This window comes from Phalacrocorax carbo, chromosome 9 (assembly GCF_963921805.1).
Source record: "Phalacrocorax carbo chromosome 9, bPhaCar2.1, whole genome shotgun sequence".
Taxonomy (NCBI): domain Eukaryota; kingdom Metazoa; phylum Chordata; class Aves; order Suliformes; family Phalacrocoracidae; genus Phalacrocorax; species Phalacrocorax carbo.
Window position 1 is genome coordinate 37,419,259 of NC_087521.1, and position 24,017 is coordinate 37,443,275.

Below are 24,017 nucleotides of genomic sequence, written 5' to 3' on the forward strand. Positions count from 1 at the left end.
CAGCTAAAAAGGCACCTGCCAGTGACTTGTGCCTCGTGTGGCCTTTCGCTGCTGCGAGCTCAGGCCGCCTCTTTCACCTCTCCAGCTCTTGCTGAATGCTGTCCCCACGCGCCTTGTCTAATTTATACTGGTACAAGTCCCGGAGCAGAAAAGGGAGAGGTTTTTACAGCAAGAATCGGGTGTTAGACCTGCTCCACAGAAGTGTTCAGGCATTCAGTAACGAAGAAAACCACTATTAGTTTAACTAAAATAATCTGAAAATGAATTACAGAATTAGAAGCTGATGAGCTTCAGCTGACCCTGGCTTTCTGAGAGGAAAGAGCAGTTTGATGGAGAAGAAAATTATTTAGGGAAAGTCAGTTTTCCCTGTTTTTAAGACACTTCTTGTTGACCACTCCTGATGTAAACTGCTGGTTAACATTAATTTTACAATGGGGAAAAAAAGAAAAAAATGTTAGTTGATATGTGCACCATCATGTTTCTGTGGAAGGAGTTAGACTCAGGAGCTTCCCTGTTTTCACATATGATTTCCCCATACAAGTCTCCGTACCTGGCTCCCCGTGGGGGCCTGGGAGGTACTCGCTGCATCGCCCTTAAATTGCACCTCGAGCAGCGCGTTGCCCATCCCTGACCGTGTTCGCAGCGAGGAAAGGTGTGAGTGTGCTCCCTATGCTTTTGGGGTGAGAGCCAAACAGTCCCCTCTGCCTCCAGAATTGCTGGAAGGGCATTTGCTCAAAGGCTTAACTTATTTGTTAATTAAAGGATTCTCTGGGAGTGACAATAAGTATTCTCTGCAGAAGTTCAGCTTCATTAGGAGAAAAAGCTTCTATTTCTTTTTTTTTTTAAATAAAGCTAGAAAATAAAAGTAGATTTTTATTTGTCAGGCCCTTTGTACATGGGTAGGGCTGATAAATTTACCACTATAACCTAAAATAAAGAGACCCAATTACCCAAGTGGCTGCAATGTAACCCTCAGCTTCCTCCTCCTGGCTTGCAGAGATCTGTGCGTGCTAAGGCAATGCACCTCTCTTGTTCACCTTTTTCCAGAGTAATTACTGCTTATGAACTGAATCTGGCAACACAGGGTATTGCTAGGCTCAGAGGAAAATATCTTTGTGTTGGTCATATTTCACTTATTAGCATGCAGTCAGATGGCTGCAGTCACTGATGCGGGGGTGCCACGCAGCAAACCAGAAGTGCTGGCACAGCTGATGCAGGACTCGGCATGCTCGCTGCCAAGTTTGCAGGATTTAAGTTATCTATTTAGTTTTCTAGGTTTGTTTGGGGTGGGTTTTTAAAGTTTAAATATTGGTGATTTATTTATTTTAAAATATACTTTTTTAATCTATTAGTCAGATTTTATTGCAATGAAAATATACCTGAAATAGTTCTACCCCATGCAAAGACCTTCCCTTTCCCTTTTTGTTTCCAAATAAAGATTTAAAAAATATTTTTCTATAGTCTCGCAACACAAAAAGGATCTCTGAAAATTACTTCACGAGGATTTCTGGGAAAGACATAAATTGAACAAGAGCCTGGGGTAAACGCTCCGCTGGCATCCGCAGCTGTATCTCTGGTGAAACCCACGGCAGCCTGGCTAGTCGTGCCAGCCGGGCGCCTGCCCCGAGTACTGAGATGTTTCCTGCGTAAGAAATGTTTTCTAAAGCCTGATGGGAATACAATAATTTGGTAGATGTGGATTTTTAAAAATTGCCTATTAGGGTATATTTCAAGTGCCAGTGGTATATTGTAACAGCAATGATTTATAAGCACTGTAAACATGGTGGATGTGTTGTTCCCCCCCCCCCCCCATTTGTTGCTCTAGGTGCTGCCTATCCTCATTAGCTCTAATTACAAAGGGGTGCTTCAGAAAGACTCGTTTACCACTATTCTGCACGACAGTAACGGGCCCGCGGGGAGCACCGGAGGTCCCCAGCAGGATGTCCCCTCCCTGCCCCCGCGCTGCTCCTGCCTGAGCGCGCCCCGGAGACTCGCCGAGGCTCGCCGGTTGGCCCTCGGTCCAAAAAGCTCCGAAAACTCCAGTGGTGTCACACCTGGAAAGCCAATTTCCATGTAAATAGGGATTCTCCATGGCGTGCCGTGGGTCGTTTTCTGTGCACAGGGCTGCTTTGTGAACGCACCCGTTCCAGGCTGGGTTTGCAATTTTATTTTTAATTTACGGGTAGATGTGCAAATGATTTTTTTCTATTTCCAGACATAACGTTTTCATTTCACTGCAATAAATCCATTATCCAAGGTTGTAATATCTGTATCTGAGCTTTGGCTGGAAAATTACTGTTGTCATTTGCACGGGGATTACAGTCATTATGTACTTGAGTTTCCTAAAACTCTCTGGCCGTCTAGTCTGGTCCTCTCGGCGTCCGGGCCACCAGGTTTCACTCAGTCACCTCCACATCCAGCTCAGTAGCTAAGTAAAACCGCAAATTTGACTACAGTTTAGATTCCAGAAATATATGAATTCTGAAGTGTACTGTTACAGTCTGGTCAAATTCCTTTGAGTTTCTGTCTCATTAAAAGCCGCAGCAAGGTCTGGAAGACCAGCACGGTAAGAAGTTTCCCATCGCCTCAAAAGAGTATTTTCATGATTGGTTTTTTCCTAATTCTTCAGCATCATTAGGATCTCTCAACTTCTTCACAAAACAGAGCCAATGCTTTATTTTTTTCATTTATTTAATTATAGATGCACCTGGTTTCTGCAGGACTGTGTGGGAACCAAGGAAATATTATGTCCCGTACTCTCAGTTCTGCCACCAAACCTCACACTAGTTAGCTTTAAAGCTTTTTATAGTTTATGGGGCTTAGTGTTATTTTTTCAAATGTGTGCATATTTGATTTTTATTTACCTAGAAGAAGACAGTGTTTGTTTAGCTTTAAAAATGATACAGACAGCCTGGCGTTGAGATGCTCCGTTATCCACCGACTTCTGGAAGTTGGAGGCGTTTTCATGGAGATCATGACCTGCCTATATAAAGGGATAACAGGAGCAGTAAATCACTTAAGAGTTGTAAAGACTAAATAATTCACCTGCCTAGGCTTGCATAGTGCTTCCACCAGTCTCATGTCTGAGAGAGTTCTTACACGGCGTCGAGAGAGGACTGACTCGTGCGGTCTTTGCAGTGCCCGAAGCAAAGGCAGCTCTCCAGCAGCTCCTAACAGAGCAGGTGGGCAGGCGAGGGTGCTTCTCCTTCCCCTGCCTCCTGGGGAAAGGGTGCTGGGGTTTGGGCGGGGGGGTGTTGGTGGTTTCATCATCGGAGGAGGGCTGGGGTCGGGTCCTGCAGGCAGAGCTGCCGCCTGCTCCCAGCCCCGCTGCTTGGCGCGTCCTTTGCCATCAGAGGGGTTTTAGTGGGTAGTTTGTTTTAGCAGAGCTGGGTGGAGAGCAGTTGAATGGTCCCAGTTGAGTATTTGTACAAATCCCTTGGAAGGGAGCACTCCTGGAGCGGGTATGCTCTCCAGCCCTTGCCGTCAGCCTGGCTGCTTCTCCACAGTAGCCAGGAAGCTAATTTGAATTTATTTTTTGGTGTTGTTTTGTTTTCTACTGCGTTAAATAAAACGAAGTCAGGACCTGGAAAGCTTAAAGTGCCATTTCATTTTAGTTTTCAATTGCATATGAAAATAATGCTCAGAATAGCTGGAGGCGCCCGGAAAGAACAGCTGGAGGATGGAGAGACGTGGGAATAATGACTGCGGAGGGGTGGAAATCGTGTAAGGCTTTGCCAGCATCGTAATGAGTCCTGCAGTGCAGATGAATAGAGTGATCTTTCCCCAGCATGTTTCAGCATCCAGTGATCTGCTGGAGGCTGTATTCCTGCCACCGGTTTTAACAGCCGCTCGTAGGCATATCGTGCCTGGCCAGGTCTGACTCTGTTCTGACTTTAACCTCCAGAACAAAAAAAAAATGGCAATGAGTTGTCCAAATGGCTGCAGTACTTTGTCTAAAGGAATAGTTCCTGACGTTTGCTTTAAACCTGCTGCACGATAGCTTCGCTGGGTCTCTTCCTTTCAGTCAGCCCCAGACATCGCCAGCTGTTTGCACCGCTAATGAACACTGAGCTCTTTTCAGAGAAGCATCCACAGCAGCTCCAAGAACTCCTTCCCGAAAGGCACCACTTGATTAGGCTCCATTAGACTGGACTTCATTAGGAACTGGGTTTTCCTTTGCACCTGATTAATTAATGACGTGTGTGGTTTTTATTACCGATTTACTCAATACCGCAGCATTTTTCTGCAGCTGCTCTTAGCCGAATTCAGATTTAAATCCCCAAAGATGCCCCCAGCTTTGCAGCCCGCCGTACTGCCGGTGATGGTGAGCAGCATGTCCCTTTGGGAGTCTTTGGGAGCCCGCGCCGCCATCTGATGGAACCCCAGGTACTGTGAACGCGGCAGCTCTTCTCTCCCCGCATCTCCTGTCCTCAAAACTTTTACTAATACACAAGAAGACACCCCCCCCCATCCACACCTGTGCACCCTAATCCATGGGAGGCTGGGGGAGGAGGGGGTTAAGAGGTTTTGCTGAGGTACCTTGTTACGATTAAGGAAAATAATAGGAAAAACAGAGCTTTACTGTCAAGTCTACTGCCTGCCTGCTACGGGGCTCCAGCAGTGCGGCTCCTCGGAGCAGCTTTGCCGAGGAACCCTGCAGAGCTGTATATCAACCGCGAGCGCACAGACCTCCTTTATTTTTAGGTTCGGAACAAATGGTATTGGAGGAAGGTAAAACCTATTAAAATATTTGAATAGACGTTATATATGTTACATTGGCTCTATTGATCTCTACAAGCACATTTCAGGCAGCAGGCTTCCATGCATCTAATTCTGGTATATTTACACAGATATATTAATGAATCAGTTTTTGCTATAAAAGCACACAAACCCCATTTCCAACAACATAATATGTAATATCTACTTTGTAACCTGTAAAATACTCGGCGATATGGCCTGGGAGATGAAGTGCTACCTCTGCTGGAAGTTGAAGAAACGCCACACAATTTTCCTGAGAGTAATCTTCGGAGCCTGGGCATGATATATCAGAGGCACAAAATAGAAAAAAAAAATAAAATAAAATTGACTGCCTAGCCCAAGCCTTCAGTACTACGCAGGATACAAATCCTAGCAAGTAACTTTCCCTCACAGGCGAACATGCTCTCAATAACTTATTAAAAAAAAGAAAAGGAAAGAAGAAAGGCTGCCTTTTTAAGCTAGAATGACTCTGACTTTCCACTGCACATCCCTCAGGCAATAAAATAATTTACAGTATGTTTCAATCAGATATTGGAAACAGCGCTTGCTTAAATTGTCTCGGCTTTGCTGGCATTTGGAGTACACGGTGGCTTAGCAGCGCTCCCCGGCTGGGAAGGTGTCGCTCCCACCTCCCGCATCGCCCGGTCCATCACGGCTGCTCTGCCAGGCAGCACTGTGGTCCCCTGCCCGCCAGGACCCGCAGCCCCCGGATAAGATGGTGTCACCTGACCTGATTTATCATTTGCTGGTCTTGTTTTCTGTGGTGTAAATCCTACCCCAAGAGTATTTATAGGTTACTCCTTCTCTCTAGCTGATATAGATTGTTGTTAGAATACCTTTGGGTGAAGCAAATAAAAAATAGCCACAAATATAATAGAAACTGAAGCAGATGCATCAGTTTTTCATATTTATTTTTGTTGCTAGAGCTTAGAGAGAGAAACTAATTAATTTGCTTAGGCTAGAATGCAAATTGAAGAAACCAAATCAGCAGGTAAAGTCAGGGCCACACAGCCAAAATAAATTCAGTAAATGGTGTGTTTTCTCCTTAACAAATCTTACAATAAAGAGCATGATAGGATCCACACCATGAAGAGCAGCTGTCTGGTTTAAAACAAACAAACATCCTTGCTGTCGTTTCTCTTGATAGCTAGCGAGCCCTCATTTTCCGTTCTATAATCCTTAAGACATGAATGTACTTAGGCTAAAAAATTCATTAAACATTAATACAAAGCCTGTTTTAACTTCTGACTGTTTGCTTCCCAAAGATAATTGTTTAAGAGAATGAACTGTACTCCCTTTGCGGCTTTTCCATATATTTTTCAAAAACTAATACTAGAATTATGAAAGATAGGAATAAGTACAGCAAAGTAAATTAAATCAAATTGCTGAAGCCTTGGGGAGGAACTAATGCAAATGAATTAAACACACAGAAGTTCCAAACAGCTACGGAGTAAGTTTCCTTCCGAGCATCATTACTCTGAAGATGCCTGAGACGCCGGCACCTTCGCTAGCTGTGAAGTCGCTATCTTGTAAAAACAAAACCCAGGGAAAAAAAACCTCTTAGCTCCGGCTACTATCATATATTGTACTTTTTATTGTCCCTTTCCTTTTCCGTTCAAGTTATTACCTGCAAAAGCGTAACTCTGAAATGAGCAACCAAAGTTAATTTTCTTTTTCCGTCACTGGGTCTCATCTGTTCACGGATAGATGGAAATTCTGTATTTTAAAGACTGTTTTGACCTTAAAGGCAGGGGAAACTTTCATTTAAAAGCTATTTATTATGCTAAAGTATCTTGTAAGTAAATAAACCAGGGGAAGAAGAAAGAGGGGACTGAATACCAATATATGCTAAAAGTCATTAAAGCAGAGCTGCCATGGAGAGGTGAACGGAGAGTTATTGTTCACTGAATATAGTGCATCAAATGGAAGCAGCAAAGCAAACGGAAGAAGGGAACATTATTAGAAATTGTAGACAAGTTTTGGGTGTTTAAACATTAAGTGGGCAAGTAATGGGAGAAAATGACAGCAAAGTCATCCACTAAAGGCTTTTTAGCACATTATGCACACAGCTTTCAGAAAGTTCCTGTCCCAAAGCTTTCCGCAGCTGCCCTCTGTGCCCTCCCCCGCCCCCGGGCGCTCAGGACCAGTGGAGGATGCGGGGCCGGGAGGGTCTTCAGGCAGATGCTGTTTGAGAGCCCTTATATTGCATTATTTTATAGGCTAATATGTGTCTGGCTCAAAGCTGGTGATAATTTTACCTGGATTTAAAAGTATATGATGGTGCTGGCTGTGAGGGTAAAGGCAAGAGGGCTGAAGAGGTTACGGATATGGAATTATCATGGCTGAAAGGGCAAGAAAACCAGGACACCTTACTTCTCAGGGCAGAGGAATGACTGGATGATAGTAAATACTAGGAAATTTGATTAGCAATTTCTCTGATATCCATTAAATATCCTGATTTAGAAGGTATTTGGAAAGGGCAAGCAATTGTAAGACAGGGTGGTTAGGGTAAAATACAAGAATCTGTGAAAGGCATATCAGGCTTGACTGGCTAAACAGCTCTCCCTTAGAAGGAAGCTGAGATCTGGCACATTTTCTTTCCCAATAATAAGTCTTACCTTTAAGCCAACATTTCCCTGCAAAGCTACTGCCTTGGGATACTATTAGTGAAGCAGAATAAGGTGGAAAAATTGTACAGTGAGGGTAGAGGAAGACACTGTTGGGTTGTGTTGAAAGGGCAAACGTTGGCTGGAGAGAGAGACTGGTGGAATAGCTTACGAATTTCTTTCTTCATATTTTTTATTCTGTACCTGGGCACAAAGAATAGTCATGCTGTGATGAAATCTTCTGATGACACAAAATTGGGGGATATTATCAATGGAAAGGCTGCTTGCGGTATTGAGGGTTTAGGATTTCTGGTCTTTTATCTGCAGTTGTCTGTGGCTGTATTGCAGTCCATATACCAGTTAAGAATCTGGCTTCAAAATTATACAAAGCCATATGGTATTTAATCTATGAAGAGGAAAGGTCAGGCTGGGATCGATAAGGTTTTGACTCGGTAGTTTCCACATCATCTCTTCTTCATCATTTGGGGAATCTCAGTCAGGGGCAATTGTCCTACGAGTTAATATCTGCCATTTCACAACCCTGTACCGCTGAGCCCTGTATCCTACCGCTGATGCTATTCACCGCTTCTGCCTCTCGGCTCGCCCTGCTGCCAAATCATGGTAGGCCCCTCCCAGTAATTCCAGACTTGGATCATGATACAAGATAAATGGTGATTATTGCAAGGAGTGACAAATATGATAGCTGGATGTCATGGGCTCTGAGCAATGTCTCAATATGACAGTCTCCAAAATTTGCCTTAATTTCAAGTACTCTGTGTTTAGCTGGATTCTTGTCTAAGCCAGAGCAGCAGTACATGGGCAAGTATGGTTCCTAATTTACAGGAGCTGAGGGAATCTGTTTACAGTTTCCATTATGTAGGGTACTAAATAACAAAGAATCTGAAGGTTATTGGTATCTGTGATGGGGATATCAACCAGCCAGCAGTGTGCCCAGGTGGCCAAGGAGGCCACCAGCCCCCGGGCTTGTGTCAGCCCTGCTGTGGCCAGCAGGAGCCGGGCAGGGATGGGGCCCCTGTGCTCGGCCCTGGGGAGGCCCCACCTCGAGTGCTGGGCTCAGGTTTGGGCCCCTCGGGACAAGAAGGGCCTGGAGGGGCTGGAGCGTGTCCAGGGAAGGGCAGCGGGGCTGGGGCAGGGTCTGGAGCACAAGTGTGCTGGGGGGCGGCTGAGGGGGCTGGGGGGGTTTAGCCTGGAGAAGGGGGGGCTGAGGGGAGCCCTTCTCGCTCTCTGCAGCTGCCTGAGAGGGGCTGGAGTGAGGGGGGGGCTGGGCTGTGCTCCCAAGTCACCAGTGACAAGACGAGAGGGAACGGCCTCAAGCTGTGTCAGGGGAGGTTTAGGTTGGATATTAGGAAAAACATCTTCACCCAAAGGGCTGTCAGGCCCTGGCACAGGCTTCCCAGAGAGGTGGTGGAGTCTCCATCCCTGGGGGTATTTAAAAGACGGGTAGACGTGTCCCCTGGGGCCATGGTTTAGGAGGCCTGGGGATGTTGGGTTGGCGGTTGGACTTGATGATCTTATGGGTCTTTTCCAACCTTAATGATTGTATGATTCTATTGTATGCTTTTGGAGAGATAATGGTAAAAGAGAGCTCCTCCTGGAAGGAGCATGGTGTGGACTTTGGGAAAACCATTCTTCTGCAGAGCTCAGCAGAGATTTTATATTTTTGTGGTTTATGTCTGTAAGACAGCTCTTTTAATATGGGTGCAAAAATTTCATGTATCTTACTGGCAGAGGAGGCTTTCAGGATTTCTTCTTTCTCATGGGCTAAAAAATAAACTGTGTTTTTTTGAAAAGCCAGAATATCTTGTCACTTACTGTTTTGTATCCAACTGCAAACACATGCACGGTTTTCATGCACATTACCTGATGTAAATAGCTATGCTGACAAGAGCTGAGTGCCAACATTATTCTGTCCAGGTTGCTCTTATTATTTTGCAATGATTAAGTTATGAAAAGGCAAATGGGAGTGTAAAGCTAGGGTTTTGCATACACTGTATGTTGGCTGTATTTTATTTATTTATTATTTTGCTGGAATCAAAAGTCTGTCAGAGTTTGTAGCTGCAAATCTTAATTACATAAAATGCAGTTTAGTTCAAGTTATGGGAAAACAGCCCGTTCTGTGCTTACAGGAGGAATAGCACAACTACCACCTGAGTGGACAGAAAAGGTGAATGTGATTATATATTTGTTGAAGCCTGAAGGCAGCTGCCGGGATGGGGTGTGGAGGGGTGTCTGTGCTGCCTCATTGATCCGTCTTGCACCACTGCAAAGCTGCGTCCCCCACTGAACGCAGAGCCGCTGCCTCAACCCTGTGCCAGGGTCATTGTTGCCTTGAGCACTTTATCTAAACTTCGTCAAGGCTTTCATCTCTTTTTCTCCCCCTTCCTCTTCCAGAAAGTCCTGTGTGTCAGAGCCTGTGGTTCCTGTGTGAGGCTTGGGAGGGCTGAGCCTCCTGGGCTGCACGGGCGCGGGACCTCTCCTGCATCTCGAGCGATAACGTCGGTGAAGCAGCACAGCGCCTTTAAGTACTCAGCAGAAAATGTCAATAAGCAGAATGCAATGCTTTGGACATGTACATTTCTGTTACTAGCTGATCGGTATCTCTCGAGGTTGTACACTAACCGTTATTGAATTCTCCTCTCGTGGATGCTGGGTTACGCTGCGGTGCTCTAGCCTTTCAGCAGTGGCTCGTTAAATCTCTCTCTCACACTAATTCACTTACGAACCTCCTGCTCTCCCTTCCCGTCTCCCGCAGACCCCCCCACCGTGGAGCCCACCTTCCTGGAGATTCGGCAAGGCCAAGGCCGGAGCATCACCATGAGCTGCCGGGTGCTGAGGGCGTACCCCACGCGGGTCCTCACCTACGAGTGGCGCCTGGGCAGCAAGCTGCTGCGCACCGGCCAGTTCGACGTGCAGGACTCCACCGAGTACACCGTCAGCAGCCTCTCCCGCGACAGCTACGGCATCTACAACTGCAACATCATCAACGAAGCCGGCGCTGGCCAGTGCAGCTTCCTGGTGACAGGTAGGCTTGGCGGTGTCTTGGTGCGGGCGAGTTGATGGGACGAGCGTGCTGCAGGGTCGCGGGTCGTTGGGTAACGTTATTCCTGCTTCAACTAACGAAAGACATATATCCCTCGATGTAGAGTCGTGGCCTAAGGCATCTGGGCTGGATTCTGGGGAGGCTGGTAGCAAAACAGGAGATTTATCTTATTTCAGTGGTCTGAGGATAAAGATTTTTACGTGCAAAATGTAAATACGCCTTCTCTGCAGGCATCTGTCGATATGCTTTTGAGAAAGGCCTGAGAGAGTCATCAGGCAGCAAATTTCTTCCATTTGAAATTTGCAATAAGGCTTGAATTTCCCCTTCTCTTTTGGGACGCTCTGCGAGCTCGGAGACCAGGGCAGGCAGACCACAGTCTCAAGCAACTTCAAGCTACTGGAGTACAGAAGGGTGTTGAAATTTGTTCCATTTTTCAAAAAGCAAAGGACTTTGTGAAGTTAGAACACAAAATCACCGGCTCAGGGAGGATGTGCAACCCCTGCCATGATCTACCCGTGTTGTTTAATTAATGCGCTGGATTGAAACAGTCTTTATATACCTTTTATCTTTAGTATCTTGGTTCTGAATGTTAAACTGGGTGTTTAGACATGCACGTCTTGATTCTTCCCCTATTGGAAATTAGTTACCATGACTTGAAGACTCAGCTGCCTGATCCTGCAACACCCTGTACCTGCGGCAGACGTTATGCCCAAGGCAAGGCCCTCTGGTCACTGGAGGCACATCCCCTGCAGGTTCCGCATCTCTCTAGGCTGGTTGTCCAGACGCTTTTTAGAATCCCTGGAGGGCAAAAGGCACCTCTGTTAAGTGAACCAACAGACAAGAAATTCAGAATATTTAGAGGAGAGCTGTCTTAGAAGGAAAGCTTCCCCATCTTAGTTGGGATTTTATTCTTGTCTAACCAACTTGGGTCCAGCTACAAGCCAATCTAAATTAGGTTTTGGTTTTGGGGTTGCTGGCAGCCTGGCAGCTCCCTGAGCCCTGCCGTTGTTTAGGGAAATAGGTTTTATGACCAGCTTCACTGCTACCAGCAGAAAGGGCATGGATTTAATGTATGAGCTGCTGAGGGACCGTGCTTTGCGCAGGTCCTGGATGTCGGAGTAGACCCTCCGTATATACCTGTCCTGGGAATACAGGAAACAATCCAGTTCAGCTCCCGAGTGTTTTCCAGTAAAATCTGTGTTTATAGGGGAAAAAAATGTGGGCCTGCTTTCATGTGGATACTTTTAATTTTTTAATTTTGGACTTAATGCAATGGCATCTCATTGGCAAGGATTTCACCGGGGCAGCAGTGCACAGCACAAATGTGGTGGGAACACAGCGAGCACCCCAATGACTGATGGCTCTGCTTCTTTCAAACTGGAATCAAGCCTTTGGCTGACTTATCATTCAGAGCCTGTGTGGAGGTATTTTCACAGCCACCGACTCCTCCAAATCTTTGGAGTTTAATCCAAAAGGTGGCTCCGAAGGACACCAGAGAAACAGTCTTTTTCCTTAAATGAGTAAATGCAGTTCAATTTACTATTCATCATGGTTTAGACCTGAGACTGTGGAAACCTATTCCAAGGCAATTATTTTGCCCAGACTGGGGCAATATGAGTGGCTTTCTGTGATTTATTACCATGCCAAAGCAAGGCACATAACTGAAAATTAGTACTAAAATGATTTTATGACATACTGTCCTGCATCCCTCTGTGTGCCTTGCTCATTTTTAGTTTATACCATTATGCGAATTTATGGTTGCGTTAAGGATGCTCAGAGTAATGCTTTGGGTTATAACTTCCATGCTTTCCTCAGTCTTTTAAGGTTAAAACTGACATATTTAATAAATATATTCTTTGACACGTGGAGTTGAAACTGCTTTCAGGAAAGAGCAGCAGCTGTATTCTGGTCCCAAGTCGCATCAGGGCAGATGAAGTTAAAGTGTTGGGGAACTGAAAACGTGGAGGAGAAAATGACAAAGTGCTTACAAAGGAGGCTTATGTTTCATTGGGAATGTGAATACAGAAAAGAAATGGGTCACTTCTTAGACACACGAGTGGAGAAAAAAAGCCAAATAAATAACGCAGCGGCAGGAATCTGGTGATAGTGGAGGGCTTTTCCTTTGGGTGGAATAACGGGAGTTGTTGTAGCCCGTTTTTAGTTGGTTTTATTTCCAGGTTTGCATGTAGTAGCGGTGTGCTGCAATGCTCACGTTGCAGGGGCTGCAGAGAAGCATTGGTATGCTAAGGGACGGGTTTTCAGTACAGTATTAAAAGCAGCCTGGTTGAAAAGATTTATACAGGCCCTAGAGTTTGCCAAACCTGTTTTTACTGCATTTGTATTTTGAGCCAGATTTGAGAAGATGTAAGCAAAATAAATCACATGTGGAAAAGGGGCTTGATTTATATCGGGTGGGCCAATCTGCGGCTGATTTAACCTGCTATTGTCTTAAAAATAAATAAGAGCAGAGAAGCAAAATTGTATTTGTGGGAAAGGAAGTTGAGTTCATGCTACTTGCAGCTTCACTATATATTTTATTCAGTGGTTGTTAGTGCACATCAGATCCAAAGAGCAACAAAAAAAGTACATTTCAGGCAGTGTGTCATTAAAACCCTGCCAAGGCTGGAAGAAAAGAGAAAAAAAAGAAAAAAAATAGATGCACACAATGTCATGAATGGCACAGAGCCTCCATGCAGGTGGAGGAAGGATTCGAGCGCTGGAGGAAGAGGCTGGGTAAGCGCAGGGAGGGTCCCTGCTGGTGGTGGCGGGGGCTACCTGGGACCTGGAGCCCTCCCGGGGTTGCATCCTGGCTCCTGCCAGCCCAGGCTGCCCCAGGGACCCCTTTTTCTCAGCAACCTGGGTCTCTTCAAGGCAGGGGAGGTTGTACTCTGTATTTTCTACGTTCCCAGTGTGCAAGAGATTGATCAAGCAAACCCTTGCGTTGCTCTCAGAAGGGCTGGTGCTAGAGTGGGTGCACAATTCCCTGCACCTGGGGAGCTATTTAGGATTAAGATTACCCATAATCAAGGTTACCTGACAAGTCTTGGCATAATACTTTATCTTCGGCTGCCGATAACTTTGGCAGGCTTTTGCCGCTTGCGCTGAAATTTGCTCTGCTGGTGGCTGCCTCGGGCTGAATTGTTCGCAAAAGTTGCTGACCAAAGAGGGTTTTTTTTTTAAGTAAGGAAACAATATCTTGTTTCATCCACGTTAAATTCTTGCAGCTGTTTAATAGGTGTGTTTGAAAGGGTCAGACGCACATCCCTGCGTGATTCCTCGCTTAAGTTACACTGTGAAATCTGTCTGTCCATCATTTATGGTGCTGGCTTGACAATGCTATATATAATTTATGAGATACTAATTAAAGTAGTAATCATAACACGGGGTAGTACTAAACAAAGCTACTAATGACATTATGTTGATGCAGCTACTTTTACCAATTAACTTCTGACCCCACTGTTGAGCAAAGACACTTTTGAACGTTGATTTTGTGGTGTTCTGTTTTGTGGAATTTTTTTGCCATAAAATATTGCGTTAATTAACAAGCCGATCTTTAATTATTTACTTATCCAGTCTTGCATCACACTTTCCGAGAGTACGTCAAGCCAATCTGCTCATAATTAGGTAACTTATGGTTGTTAGCCGTGAGCACGACTGGGGGTTTCCCTTGCTTTGGTGTTACTGAATTAAAGACAGAGCAGAGCACACCACGAGCAAACCTGGGGGCACGCACGTACCTGCCCGTGTCCCCTCTCTAGCTGGGGGTGTCTCTCAGTCTGCTTGAGGATCTCCAGCCTCCTGCCTCCCTTTACCACATGCCTTAGGAAGTTTGAATCTGAAGAGCTGGATATTGAATCATCCCTTCTGTACGATCCCAGCATCCATCCCCGGTAGGAGCTGTGTGATTCCTCACACAGGAATGTGGATGCAAGAGGATGCAGGAGCATCCTTGCTGGGAAGTTGTTCGGAAATTTCTGCCTCTGTTTCTTCTTTGCCCTTGGCACCGTACGCGGTATCACCGTGGTCTGAAATCGTAGCAGAATTGCCACCCAGCCTTTTGCGAAAGCCGGGATGCTTCTGCCACAAGGGCGTCGTCTTAAAATAAATTGCAGACATCTGAATTTGGAGGGTATGGGGTTCTTCTCCATGGCCCTGTTAGCTGAATTAGGCAGTGTTCTATCATTTAAAGTTTTGTGGCTTTGTTAATCCTTTCTTATTAGAGAAGGCCTTTTGCACTGAATTGAGGGACAGAAGTGTACCTTATTTGTAGCTCCCCATTTTAATTTTTCTTTCTGAGAAACTCCAAGGAATCCATGTAAAACAACAAGCAGAAGCCCTTTTTAGAAAGCTTGTTTCGAAGGAGAATCATTGGACTCTTTTTACCTGCACAATCCCAAAATGTCAGGATTTTGCCAGTGAACTGCTTTCACCCTACGTTGTTGGTTTTGTCAGGGTGAAGGCAACTTCCCAAGCAGGTAACTCAGTGAACTTGTCATGAGCTGAACTGTATGTGTGTAGGCTGGAAGACCTGGCACCGCCTCTAATGTCAATTCTGTGACTCGCTGCGCGGTTGCCCATCATGGAACGATTGACCAGTGCCTGAACGGGTGGAGAGGCTACAGGAGCTGTGTGTCATATTTCTCTTTACAAATACATTGAATTGAGCCATTTTCCTCTCCATTTGCCAGGAACCTGTAGCTGTTAGTGCCAGACACGGGGGTCATTGCCGTTGGGTAGTCCCTCGCAGTGGCCAAGGGATGCCGGGCGTTACTGAACCCTTACTTGCCAGTTAGTCAGGATTTTCTCTGAAACCATTTGTTCCTCCCCGATGTTCCAGCTGAAAACTGCTAGCAGTTGTTTTAGGCTTTTGGGTTATTTGTGTGAGTTTTGCTTGACCAATGTGGTTTTTTGGTAATAGCTCTCGGATCAGTACAGTGACATGGGCACATGAGAAAAGCTCATTGGCAACTGTGGAAGTAGAAACACAGGGCTCCGGAATAATCTACCTGTCTAAAATATTTCAGAATAGTCTTCCTAAACTACTGAAAGGTTAACTGGTGAGTTGGAAGTAATTATTCGCTCTTTTTCTCAATGAGATGTATGCACGCACAACTTAAATTAATATTTTCATTACTTTGGTAAGTTTTAAAGCTACAAGAGACCATCCAGTCTTCTCAGTAGCACTCGCCCTTCACATACTCTCAGTTTAAGGGGCTCTCTAGGGAACTCAGAAATCATAACTTAGGGGCAAAAGGAGGCAGAAATACCAAAAAGTAAGATTTTGCCCCATTTGAGGTGTGTGCCAATTCATTTTATGGTCATTCCTAAACAGAAATATAACCCAGGACTGAAGCAAATACCCACGGCCCAAGTATTCCTCCCAACACCACCGCATTTATCAATTAGCGCTGAAACGCTGCTGCCCTCCCCGCTCCGAAAGGGCAGCTTCTGCCAAACAAACCTGTGAGCCTCAAACACGCGCAAGTGGGGAGTAATAATATGATTTTATGCTCTAATTCTTTGTCTGGAGAGCCTTGCAGTAGTCCTGCTGTTATTTTACCCAGGGTACAAGCCTTGCTAACCAATAGCCTCCGGGCAGAGGCCAAAGCCTCACCTACGAGGTCGGTGGCTGTGCTCCTGTAGTGCAGGCTCTGCTGGCAGCTCCTGCAGGAGAGCTCCTTGGCTCTTTCCTTGGAGACCGTGGAGGAAATTAATTCATCTTATCAGTGTGGAAAGCTTCAGCATCACCAAACGGGCTTCATAGCTTCCCAAGCTGGGAGGTGGCAGAATCCCTGCTCCATTCCCTGCACCCTCCAGGATGGATGTACCTGCTCATGGTGAAAATAATCCCTCAAGTCACTGACTGCTGCCTGGTCGTGACTTAAAGGCAGGCATCTACTCGAAATCTAATCAGGCTCAAGAATCAGGTTACAATAATCTCATATACCGAGGCCTCTCCCTCACCCTCTCTCATTAACAAGAACATTTCCAGTTATATTCCTCATGCTTAAAGCTGTGGTTTTTTTCCCTCTCCTGCTATGTCCTCAATAAATATACAGGGACACTGACTGCATAGCTAGCCTGGGTCAATCAACACAAGGTGCTGATGAAAAATGAAATCTGGAAAATATTTTTCCTTTTTTTCTCTTTCCATTCCACACTGCGAAGTGTTTCTGTATGAGTTATGTTAAAGCCCGTTTGGCTGGAACAAAACTGTGTGCAGTTCAGTTGGGGGTGTCCCTTTAATTTTGAAAATCAGAGCAGAATGGTAAATGAGAGTCGCAGGCGTGTCACTGGGGCAGGTGAGGGACAGCTGTTGGACTTTTAGGAAGCTTATATGGGAAAGGCAAGTGCTGTGCTGGAAATACAGATGTTTTCTTTTCTTAGAATAAATCAAATATTCTCCTTGGTAGGCAGACTTCTGTTTCTTTTATACACATTTCCCTCAGTGGGAATTAAGGAATTATATTTGCTTTGTTCTTTTAAATATTTATCTTTTTATTTTAATATGTGACATTTTCCCTCCAAACCATTTGCTGTCAATAATTTTGGCAGGGTAAAACCTGCTTTGAGTGAAGTCTGAAGAAAACTGATCCACTTTGGTGAATTCAAAATTTGTCATGTAGAGTCAACACCAGAGGGCTTGAGGGTTGGTGGTTTCGGGTTTTTTAAATCAAAATCTTCCCTGTTTATACTATCTGCTTCTCTAATACTGTGGTATCTCCCCAGTGGATTCTTGCATCCGTCCTCTCTGTTCGAGCAAGTCCCTGCACGGGTGTGCGGGAGCCCTGCAGCAACGTGCTAGTGCCTGTTAGCTAAGTGCCATTAATTTTTAATCTAAAGATCCTCTCTTCGGTGTTATTATTCCTGTTTGTTTATTTGAGCTTGCTTCTTTCCCCCCCCAATAAGTTTGTTTTTTTGTGATTTTATCATCTTAACGCAGAGCAGGGCTTGTCTTTGCAGCCGGGCGCCCCAGGGGCTGCTGCTGGAGGGCAGCGCAGAGCAGCAGAGCGGGTCTTCGCCAGCTTTCTGCCACGTTACAAGAAAATTCAATTTAGCCGTTTTCTCCCTTAGAGTATTTCTTAGGCACTTTATATCCTTTCCCTCCAGCTTAAGCCAAATTTAGTACTCAAACAATGGGAGAGACAGAAGGATGAAGACGGGAGGGGGATCGAGGGAGGTCGTCCTCTTGTCTCCCCGCTCTCACCCGTGTCGTCTTCTCCCTTCTCCGCTCTGTTCTCCCCACACGGCCCATGCTGGTTTCAGAGTACAGGGAAAAAAAGAAGCCATGTGAGGTCAAAGAATGTCCACACAAATATACCAACAACGTATGCAAAAATCTCTTTTAAAATAGCTGAGTTGTGCTGCCAGGTGTGCGGATGCCCCTATCCTTCCCTATTCCGCTGCAATTCTGTGCGCCGTCTGCTCCCTGCCCCCAAATCTGCTATTTTACCTTCTCTCAGTTAGACAAACTATTTATTTTTCTAATTCATTATTCTTTCGTAAAGATTACGTTAAATAAACCAGTTTAAAGTCTTTACTCTCTAATATCCAAATGGTCTTGGAGCGTGTACGCGTTGTCCGAGGACATTTCTGAAATCAAAGCGGTGCTTGGACTCTGCCTGAATTTGTGCGGGTCGTTTGTGACTGGCTGCTGGCTCTGGAGCGCGGAACACTAACCTCCTTATTGCTTTTAGATACTTCATCTGCCTTGAGATTAGCCATGACATTTTCCTGAACCGCTGAGATACTTCTGGTAGTTTGGCCCTGGGTCGTCCGGCGGTGCCTGTCAGCAGGCACTCAGATACTTTGCTTTAATGGCCAATTTTCTGATGGTTATCCTTCTGAAATCTGCCAGAGTGCAAGGCTGAGGCTGAGGTCCGATTCCCTTTGCTCTTTATCTTCTTCTCTTGGGTAGTGTTATTGAGAGTCTCGGCTTGAATTTTCATCTCCTTACTGCTGATTTACAGCCTGAACAAAGATGCTGTCGCAATGATGTCTGTTTTGGAAAATTGCTTTAAAACCATGCAAAAGCGGAGAACGATGCATATTTTTTCTTTTTTGTCCTTTTTTTTTTTTTTTAAAAACAATTCAATGCCAGCAAGACCAGCTGTCTTATTTTCATGCTTGTTAGCAAGTGCAGAGCCCATTGACTTCAGTGGGATGTGCGAGCGCAGCAGCACGGAGGAGTGAAGCCTTCCGCTGATGCCAGCTGGTCCAGCCCAGCTCTTCCTCCTGAACGGGATTCCCTGGAAGAAACTGGTGTAACACTGGTTTGGAGGTAGCCACATGCTCTTTTGTGCCTCTCACGAGATGGCTGAGCTGGAGGGATCCACTGTAGGGATTGCGTCACTGCCCACGTCTTGTGTTCAAGTGAGGATCCCACTGAAGTGATCGTGTCTGATTGTCAGCCTGGATTTGGATGTATCCATTCCCCAGAAATCAAATACACTTTTAGAAATATCATAGCGGCAGAGGGATGATTTCTTCCATGTGTTTTACTGAAGAGGAGAGTCCTGGCCATGGTCAAGCCATGCCTGCAGGTCGGTGGTCTAGCCGAGCTGTCTTCGGTGCAGCCAGGACAGCTAACGGGAGCGGTGACGAAGGCAGAGTCTCTCCACCCAAACCAAAGCCAAGCATCTGTAACGCTGCCTTTGCCCGTGAGTGCTGTGTTCTTGGGAAAGCTAAGCTCCAGCACGCTGCAGAAATCTGGGCTCTGTCACTGCAACGTCATCAGCTCCGTGACCTCATCGTCGTGTGATGGGGGAACTGGCCGCCCGTGAGCTCCTGAGAATAGGGTACGTTTAGAGATGGGTTAGAGAAGAGGGTTCAGAGTCAGCTGCTGAGTTATTTAGCATCCCCAGACTGGTCTACTGGTGCTTCTGCTTTTCAAGGCGTAGCAGCTAAATTTTCAGGCGTGAAAATGGCCCAGATTTTCTTCCCTCTTTCCTTACAGTGACACAATTGTGTTTTGAAAAAAGTTAAGAGCCGATGCCGCTTTGTTTTGATGTTTTAATACGTGCCTGTGAGGGAAGCTTTACTGAAAGCTCACCCATATTTAGTGGTGCCACTTTCTCCAGAAAACAGAATTTAAAAATCAAATCTGATTAAAAAAGGAAAAAAAAAACAAACCCCAAAACCAAAATTCCTGTGCTGGTTTTCTGGAAAAAATGCTGTGTTAGTATAGATAACCTTTTTGTTCTTCTTTGAGGACTAAATGTAAATGAGCGTGTTGTCAAGAACCTGCTTCATGGCTGATATGTCAAATCATAGAATCATAGGCATTAATACAATAATACAAGAAATGCATTCATTAACTCGATACCTTTGGGTAGTCTCAAAATGCTAAATAAAAAAGAAGGATATCGGGCAGAGCACGGCCCCTTCTCCTTGGCACAGACCAAGGCAAAGTCCTTCTCTCCCTCCCGCGGGCTGCTCTGCTGACGGAGCTGGCAGCGCCGCCCCGCTATCTACGTGCAGTATGTTTAAATGCTGTGGGCTGTCCAGAGGGTGGGGGCTTTTTGCAGGTGAACTACAAGAACATTTTTTCTTCCATGAGTATTTATTTCCCCGAGCTTGCGCAGATTTCCGGAGGAAAAAAGTTTCCGATTTTAGAGTCAAAAAGAGCTGATACCTTTGGTCCTGATGCAGTTCGTGCCTTGACCAAAAACCCGCTGTTGTTTATTCTGTTTTATTATTAGCTGGGCGGTAGTATCTGCTTTGTGCTAAGCATTTCACACTAGTACAAGAAAGACTATTCACTGTCCTGAAACACTTAAAATATTAACAAAAGAGAGGGTTTTTTTTCTAATAACCCAAACAAATCGTTATATGGCCACAGCAGAAACGGCCTTTCAACAGAATTAGGAAGAAATGGCGGTCTTCAAAGATTAAGTCAGAGAGGTTAAATCCCGTAAAATGGAGTGTTTTTTTGAAAAATTGCCACGTTCAGAGAAAACCCAATCAAACACCGGAACAGCTCCTTTAGCGCAGTAAAACCTAGTTTTGTTCAACTGCAGAATTCATATTTGTGCTACTGTAAATGATTTATATTAATCCAGAAGTGAGGGCCCATTAAAACAAAGTTATTTTCCCCGCAGTCAATTCTGTGGCTAGTAAGAATATAGGCGTACTCTGGGAAGAGCCCTCTGTATGTGGGAACGTTACTTTCTGGAGCAGAGAGTTGGATGAGTGGCACAGTTATTGGTTAAATCAGCATGAAATACAGAAGGAGGACTGAAGGTAAGAAGTGACTAAATAATATAATGAGCTAGAGCCAGGGCAATCAACAGGTTCATGCCTTTGCTTTAGGAAGGACGCGGCTGCAGAGCGCATCCGCCACGGGAAGCGCAGCGGTGACAGAGGGGGAGGTTAAGCTTGCCCCAACAGCTCTTGTCGCTCTAGAAATTCGGGTACCATGTACAAAGGGGAAAACAAAATCAGTGGGAGAAGCTGAAAGTTTCTCCACCCTCATCCTACCTTCTCCCCAAAGCCAACCCAACGCACATCACAGCACAGGAATTAGCTCGTTACGGAGCTCAGAAAGAGAAAACATTCTGCTGGGAAAGCGGGAGCAGCAGCATCTTTCCCCATCATGGTGACTTCCTTCTTTATAGATTGAGTGTTTTGGACCTTGTCCTTTGGATCTTGTCTTCAAGGCTGGGTTGTTTCAGGATTCAGTTTTTAAGAGCAGAAGAAGAGGGAAACATCACTTTTTGTTTGATTTCAGTCAAAATTTGTTTCTCATTTTCAATTAAAATTAGAATCAGCAGCAAGTTATTAGCCTAATCCTTATAATTAACTTCCTGCATCTCTTTCCAATATGCAGTATCTTTATTGCATCTTTTACTGTGGTTCAGCTCCACTGTTGGCTTCTGTTGGGTGGTATCAGGGTGGGTAGATTAGCGTGCTGCCTCCCAGACCCCTCAGAGGTGGGTTCCTTGTCCCCAGGGCTGGCAGCACTATGTCAGCTGGCCACGTCTGCCTGTTCTTGGCCCTGCTGGACATGCTGTGCCAGGGCTCCCAAAGCGGGTCGCATCAGCCTTCCACTATGCTTTTCATCTTGGCGCCGTGATGTTTTTCTCCGTACAAGGCGACGCCTGGCTCTTTCTCAGGAGCATCGGCGACTCCCAGATGGCCGCATCAAGGGGAGCCCCGAGGATAGGAGGACGTTGCGCCGGCAGCATCTGGCATGCGGCGGGAGGGCTGTGCTGGGGCAGCTCCCTGCTGCCTCTCCAGCAGTTTTTACCTCCCTGCAACTTTACCACCAAAAAAAACCCCAACCCTCCCACGACGAGGTTTCTGAGAAGCAATCTGGGACTGGGCTTATTATGCCCATCCCTCCAGCGAGGTAGGCAGTGATGGTGGCACGACGAGAGCCCTCCTCGGTGCGTGAACGGCTGCTAATGGCATCTCCTGGTGTTTTAAAGCCTCCTTCTCCTCTCCGTACGTTAAAAAAAATACACAAATGAACAGACCGATGGCAGCAGGATGTTAAATAAGTGCGTGGGGCTCAGCTGTACCCAGGCTCTGGAATCATTTAACAGAACAGCAAAGCAAGATGCCAAATCTCGCTGTCCCCAAAGCCCTGCACAGTGCTGGGGGCATTTGCTTCTCCACCCCCCTGCCCCCTATTTTTCTGTTTCCTTTCAGATTGGAGGTCGCGGTGTACAGATAGCTAGAGGCAGCTCCCAGTGCTGCTCAGCTGAGGGGTATTTTAGCTTTACCAAGACTTGTTCAAACTGTTGACAGCTACATTGAGGCGAGACGGGAGGGACGTCCCCATTCTGTCTGATGGCAGGGTCTGAGCAGCCTTGAAGTCTGTTGGCTTTTGGTCCCAGCCCAATTCTTTATAGAATCGTGCCAAAAAGGAAACAAAATTATTTAAAAGATCTAAACTAAATATTTTTTTAAATACCAAACAATGGTGTAAAGTTACTGGGTGTATGCTGAAGATTTTTTTGCTTTTTTTACCCCAGTATAACAAAGGATTTTTGTTATACTCCGAAGCCTCTGGTAGATTATAATCTGTCAATGTAAGAGATTATCTCAATAGAGGAGAACTTTTTTGGCACTAAGAAAGTACTGACAAAACACCTTCAGATCTTAGTGTGTCCCAGTATAGACAAGTCATAAGACATAATCCATAAACTATTAATAAGACTGTTTTCTGATCAAACAAAAGGTTTATGTCCTTTCCTAAACCATCTTCAGCCTATTTTTTACAGTTAAAAATTGAGAATTAGTTGAAAAAATGCACTTAGGTATGACTGTGCGGCAGGGTTGGCTAGAGGAGCGATGCTGGTTTTCAAGGCACCTACTGCCAAAAATGATTGAACGACTTCGGGGTCTGGGCAACTCAAACACAATTTTACACACCTGAAACAGGAGCAGTACAGCGTGACACAGAAACTTGTCTAGAAAGAAAGGTAATAGGAAAAAAAGTGAGAAAGGAAGTAAGTTGGAGATTCATGACCTAAAATCCCGCTTGAAACCACACTTCGCCTTTGGGTAATGTACTTTACTCTTCTTGAATAGTGCAGCCAAACTCATGAGCATTGCTGCAGCCCTGATGTTTCAGCGGAATAACGGTCAGTTTAAATTAATTAAACTCCTCTGAGACCTTTTGTCCACACTGTATCATCGCCTCCTTTGCCGTAGCAAGGCTCAAGACCGCCTTGAAAGTCGTGTGTTTCATTGAATCGTGAGCTCCGATCTCAGGGATACACCCCCACCCATCACCCGGAGCGCAAAAAACCCAACCCCTTCTCTTGCTGATATGTTTGATGCACAAAATAATCTGTGTAAAACATCGATCAAGCTTTGGCACTAGCAAGAACAGCCGAAGACTGAAGCTATTTTTCAGTGACGTGACTCCTGTCTTGTAGACTGTGTTGTGAGCCGTTACGGGATATGGTCATCTTGCTGGCAGTCTTTGAGCATAGCTGAACCTCAGAAGAGTCAGAAGCACAGCAATTCAGATTTAAATGATCTGTGCATACAGAAATTTTAAGGAGCATACATTTCCCCCCCCTCCCCCGCCTGGTTCTTAAATTCCAGAGATATTTTGAGAAATCACCAGCGTGGGATGGATTACAGCAGGTTATCCTCAACTTTGAGCATAATCTGCCTTTTTTTTAAGCCCCGTTCCCTGAAGCACAGGACTTCTGATGTCCAGCCCAGGCTTTCACTTGCTCACAGGCAAAATCCAAGGGTTTAGCTGAAGAAAAAACTGGTACGTGAGGATCTAGGCTTATTGAGGGCAAGCTGGCATCTAGCCACGGACCAAAGCCTGCCACATGCTGAGATCTTCTCGAAGCCTATTCAGGGACGCAGAAGCAACACGATTAAATATCAGTAAGGTTCATTCCCCTAAAAGGGATGCAGTATTCACAGATGGGATTTGAAAAGATGGAGATCTTTGCCTCTGACTGTGACTTTAGATAGGGACTGTCTGGTCCTTGTGCCTTCCTCCTTGCTTTCCTGGGGGCAGGCTGCACCATGCCCGTGCTCAACATCCTTCTGCCTCAGCGAGGATGGTTGCCCAGGTGCTGTCCCTCTGCTAGAGCCAGCATTCAGTGCCGTCTAGCTCC

At 45.5% G+C, this 24,017-nt stretch overlaps 1 protein-coding gene across 1 annotated transcript in view; it reads left to right on the forward strand.

The window, feature by feature from the left end:
* Positions 1-24,017, forward strand: part of MDGA2 (MAM domain containing glycosylphosphatidylinositol anchor 2) — a 400,733-nt gene that overhangs the window by 304,347 nt on the left and 72,369 nt on the right. Inside the window, exon 9 of the mRNA XM_064461194.1 lies at positions 10,138-10,407. Within this exon, the coding sequence (XP_064317264.1) occupies positions 10,138-10,407 (270 nt within the window). The remainder of the gene's footprint in view (positions 1-10,137; positions 10,408-24,017) is intronic.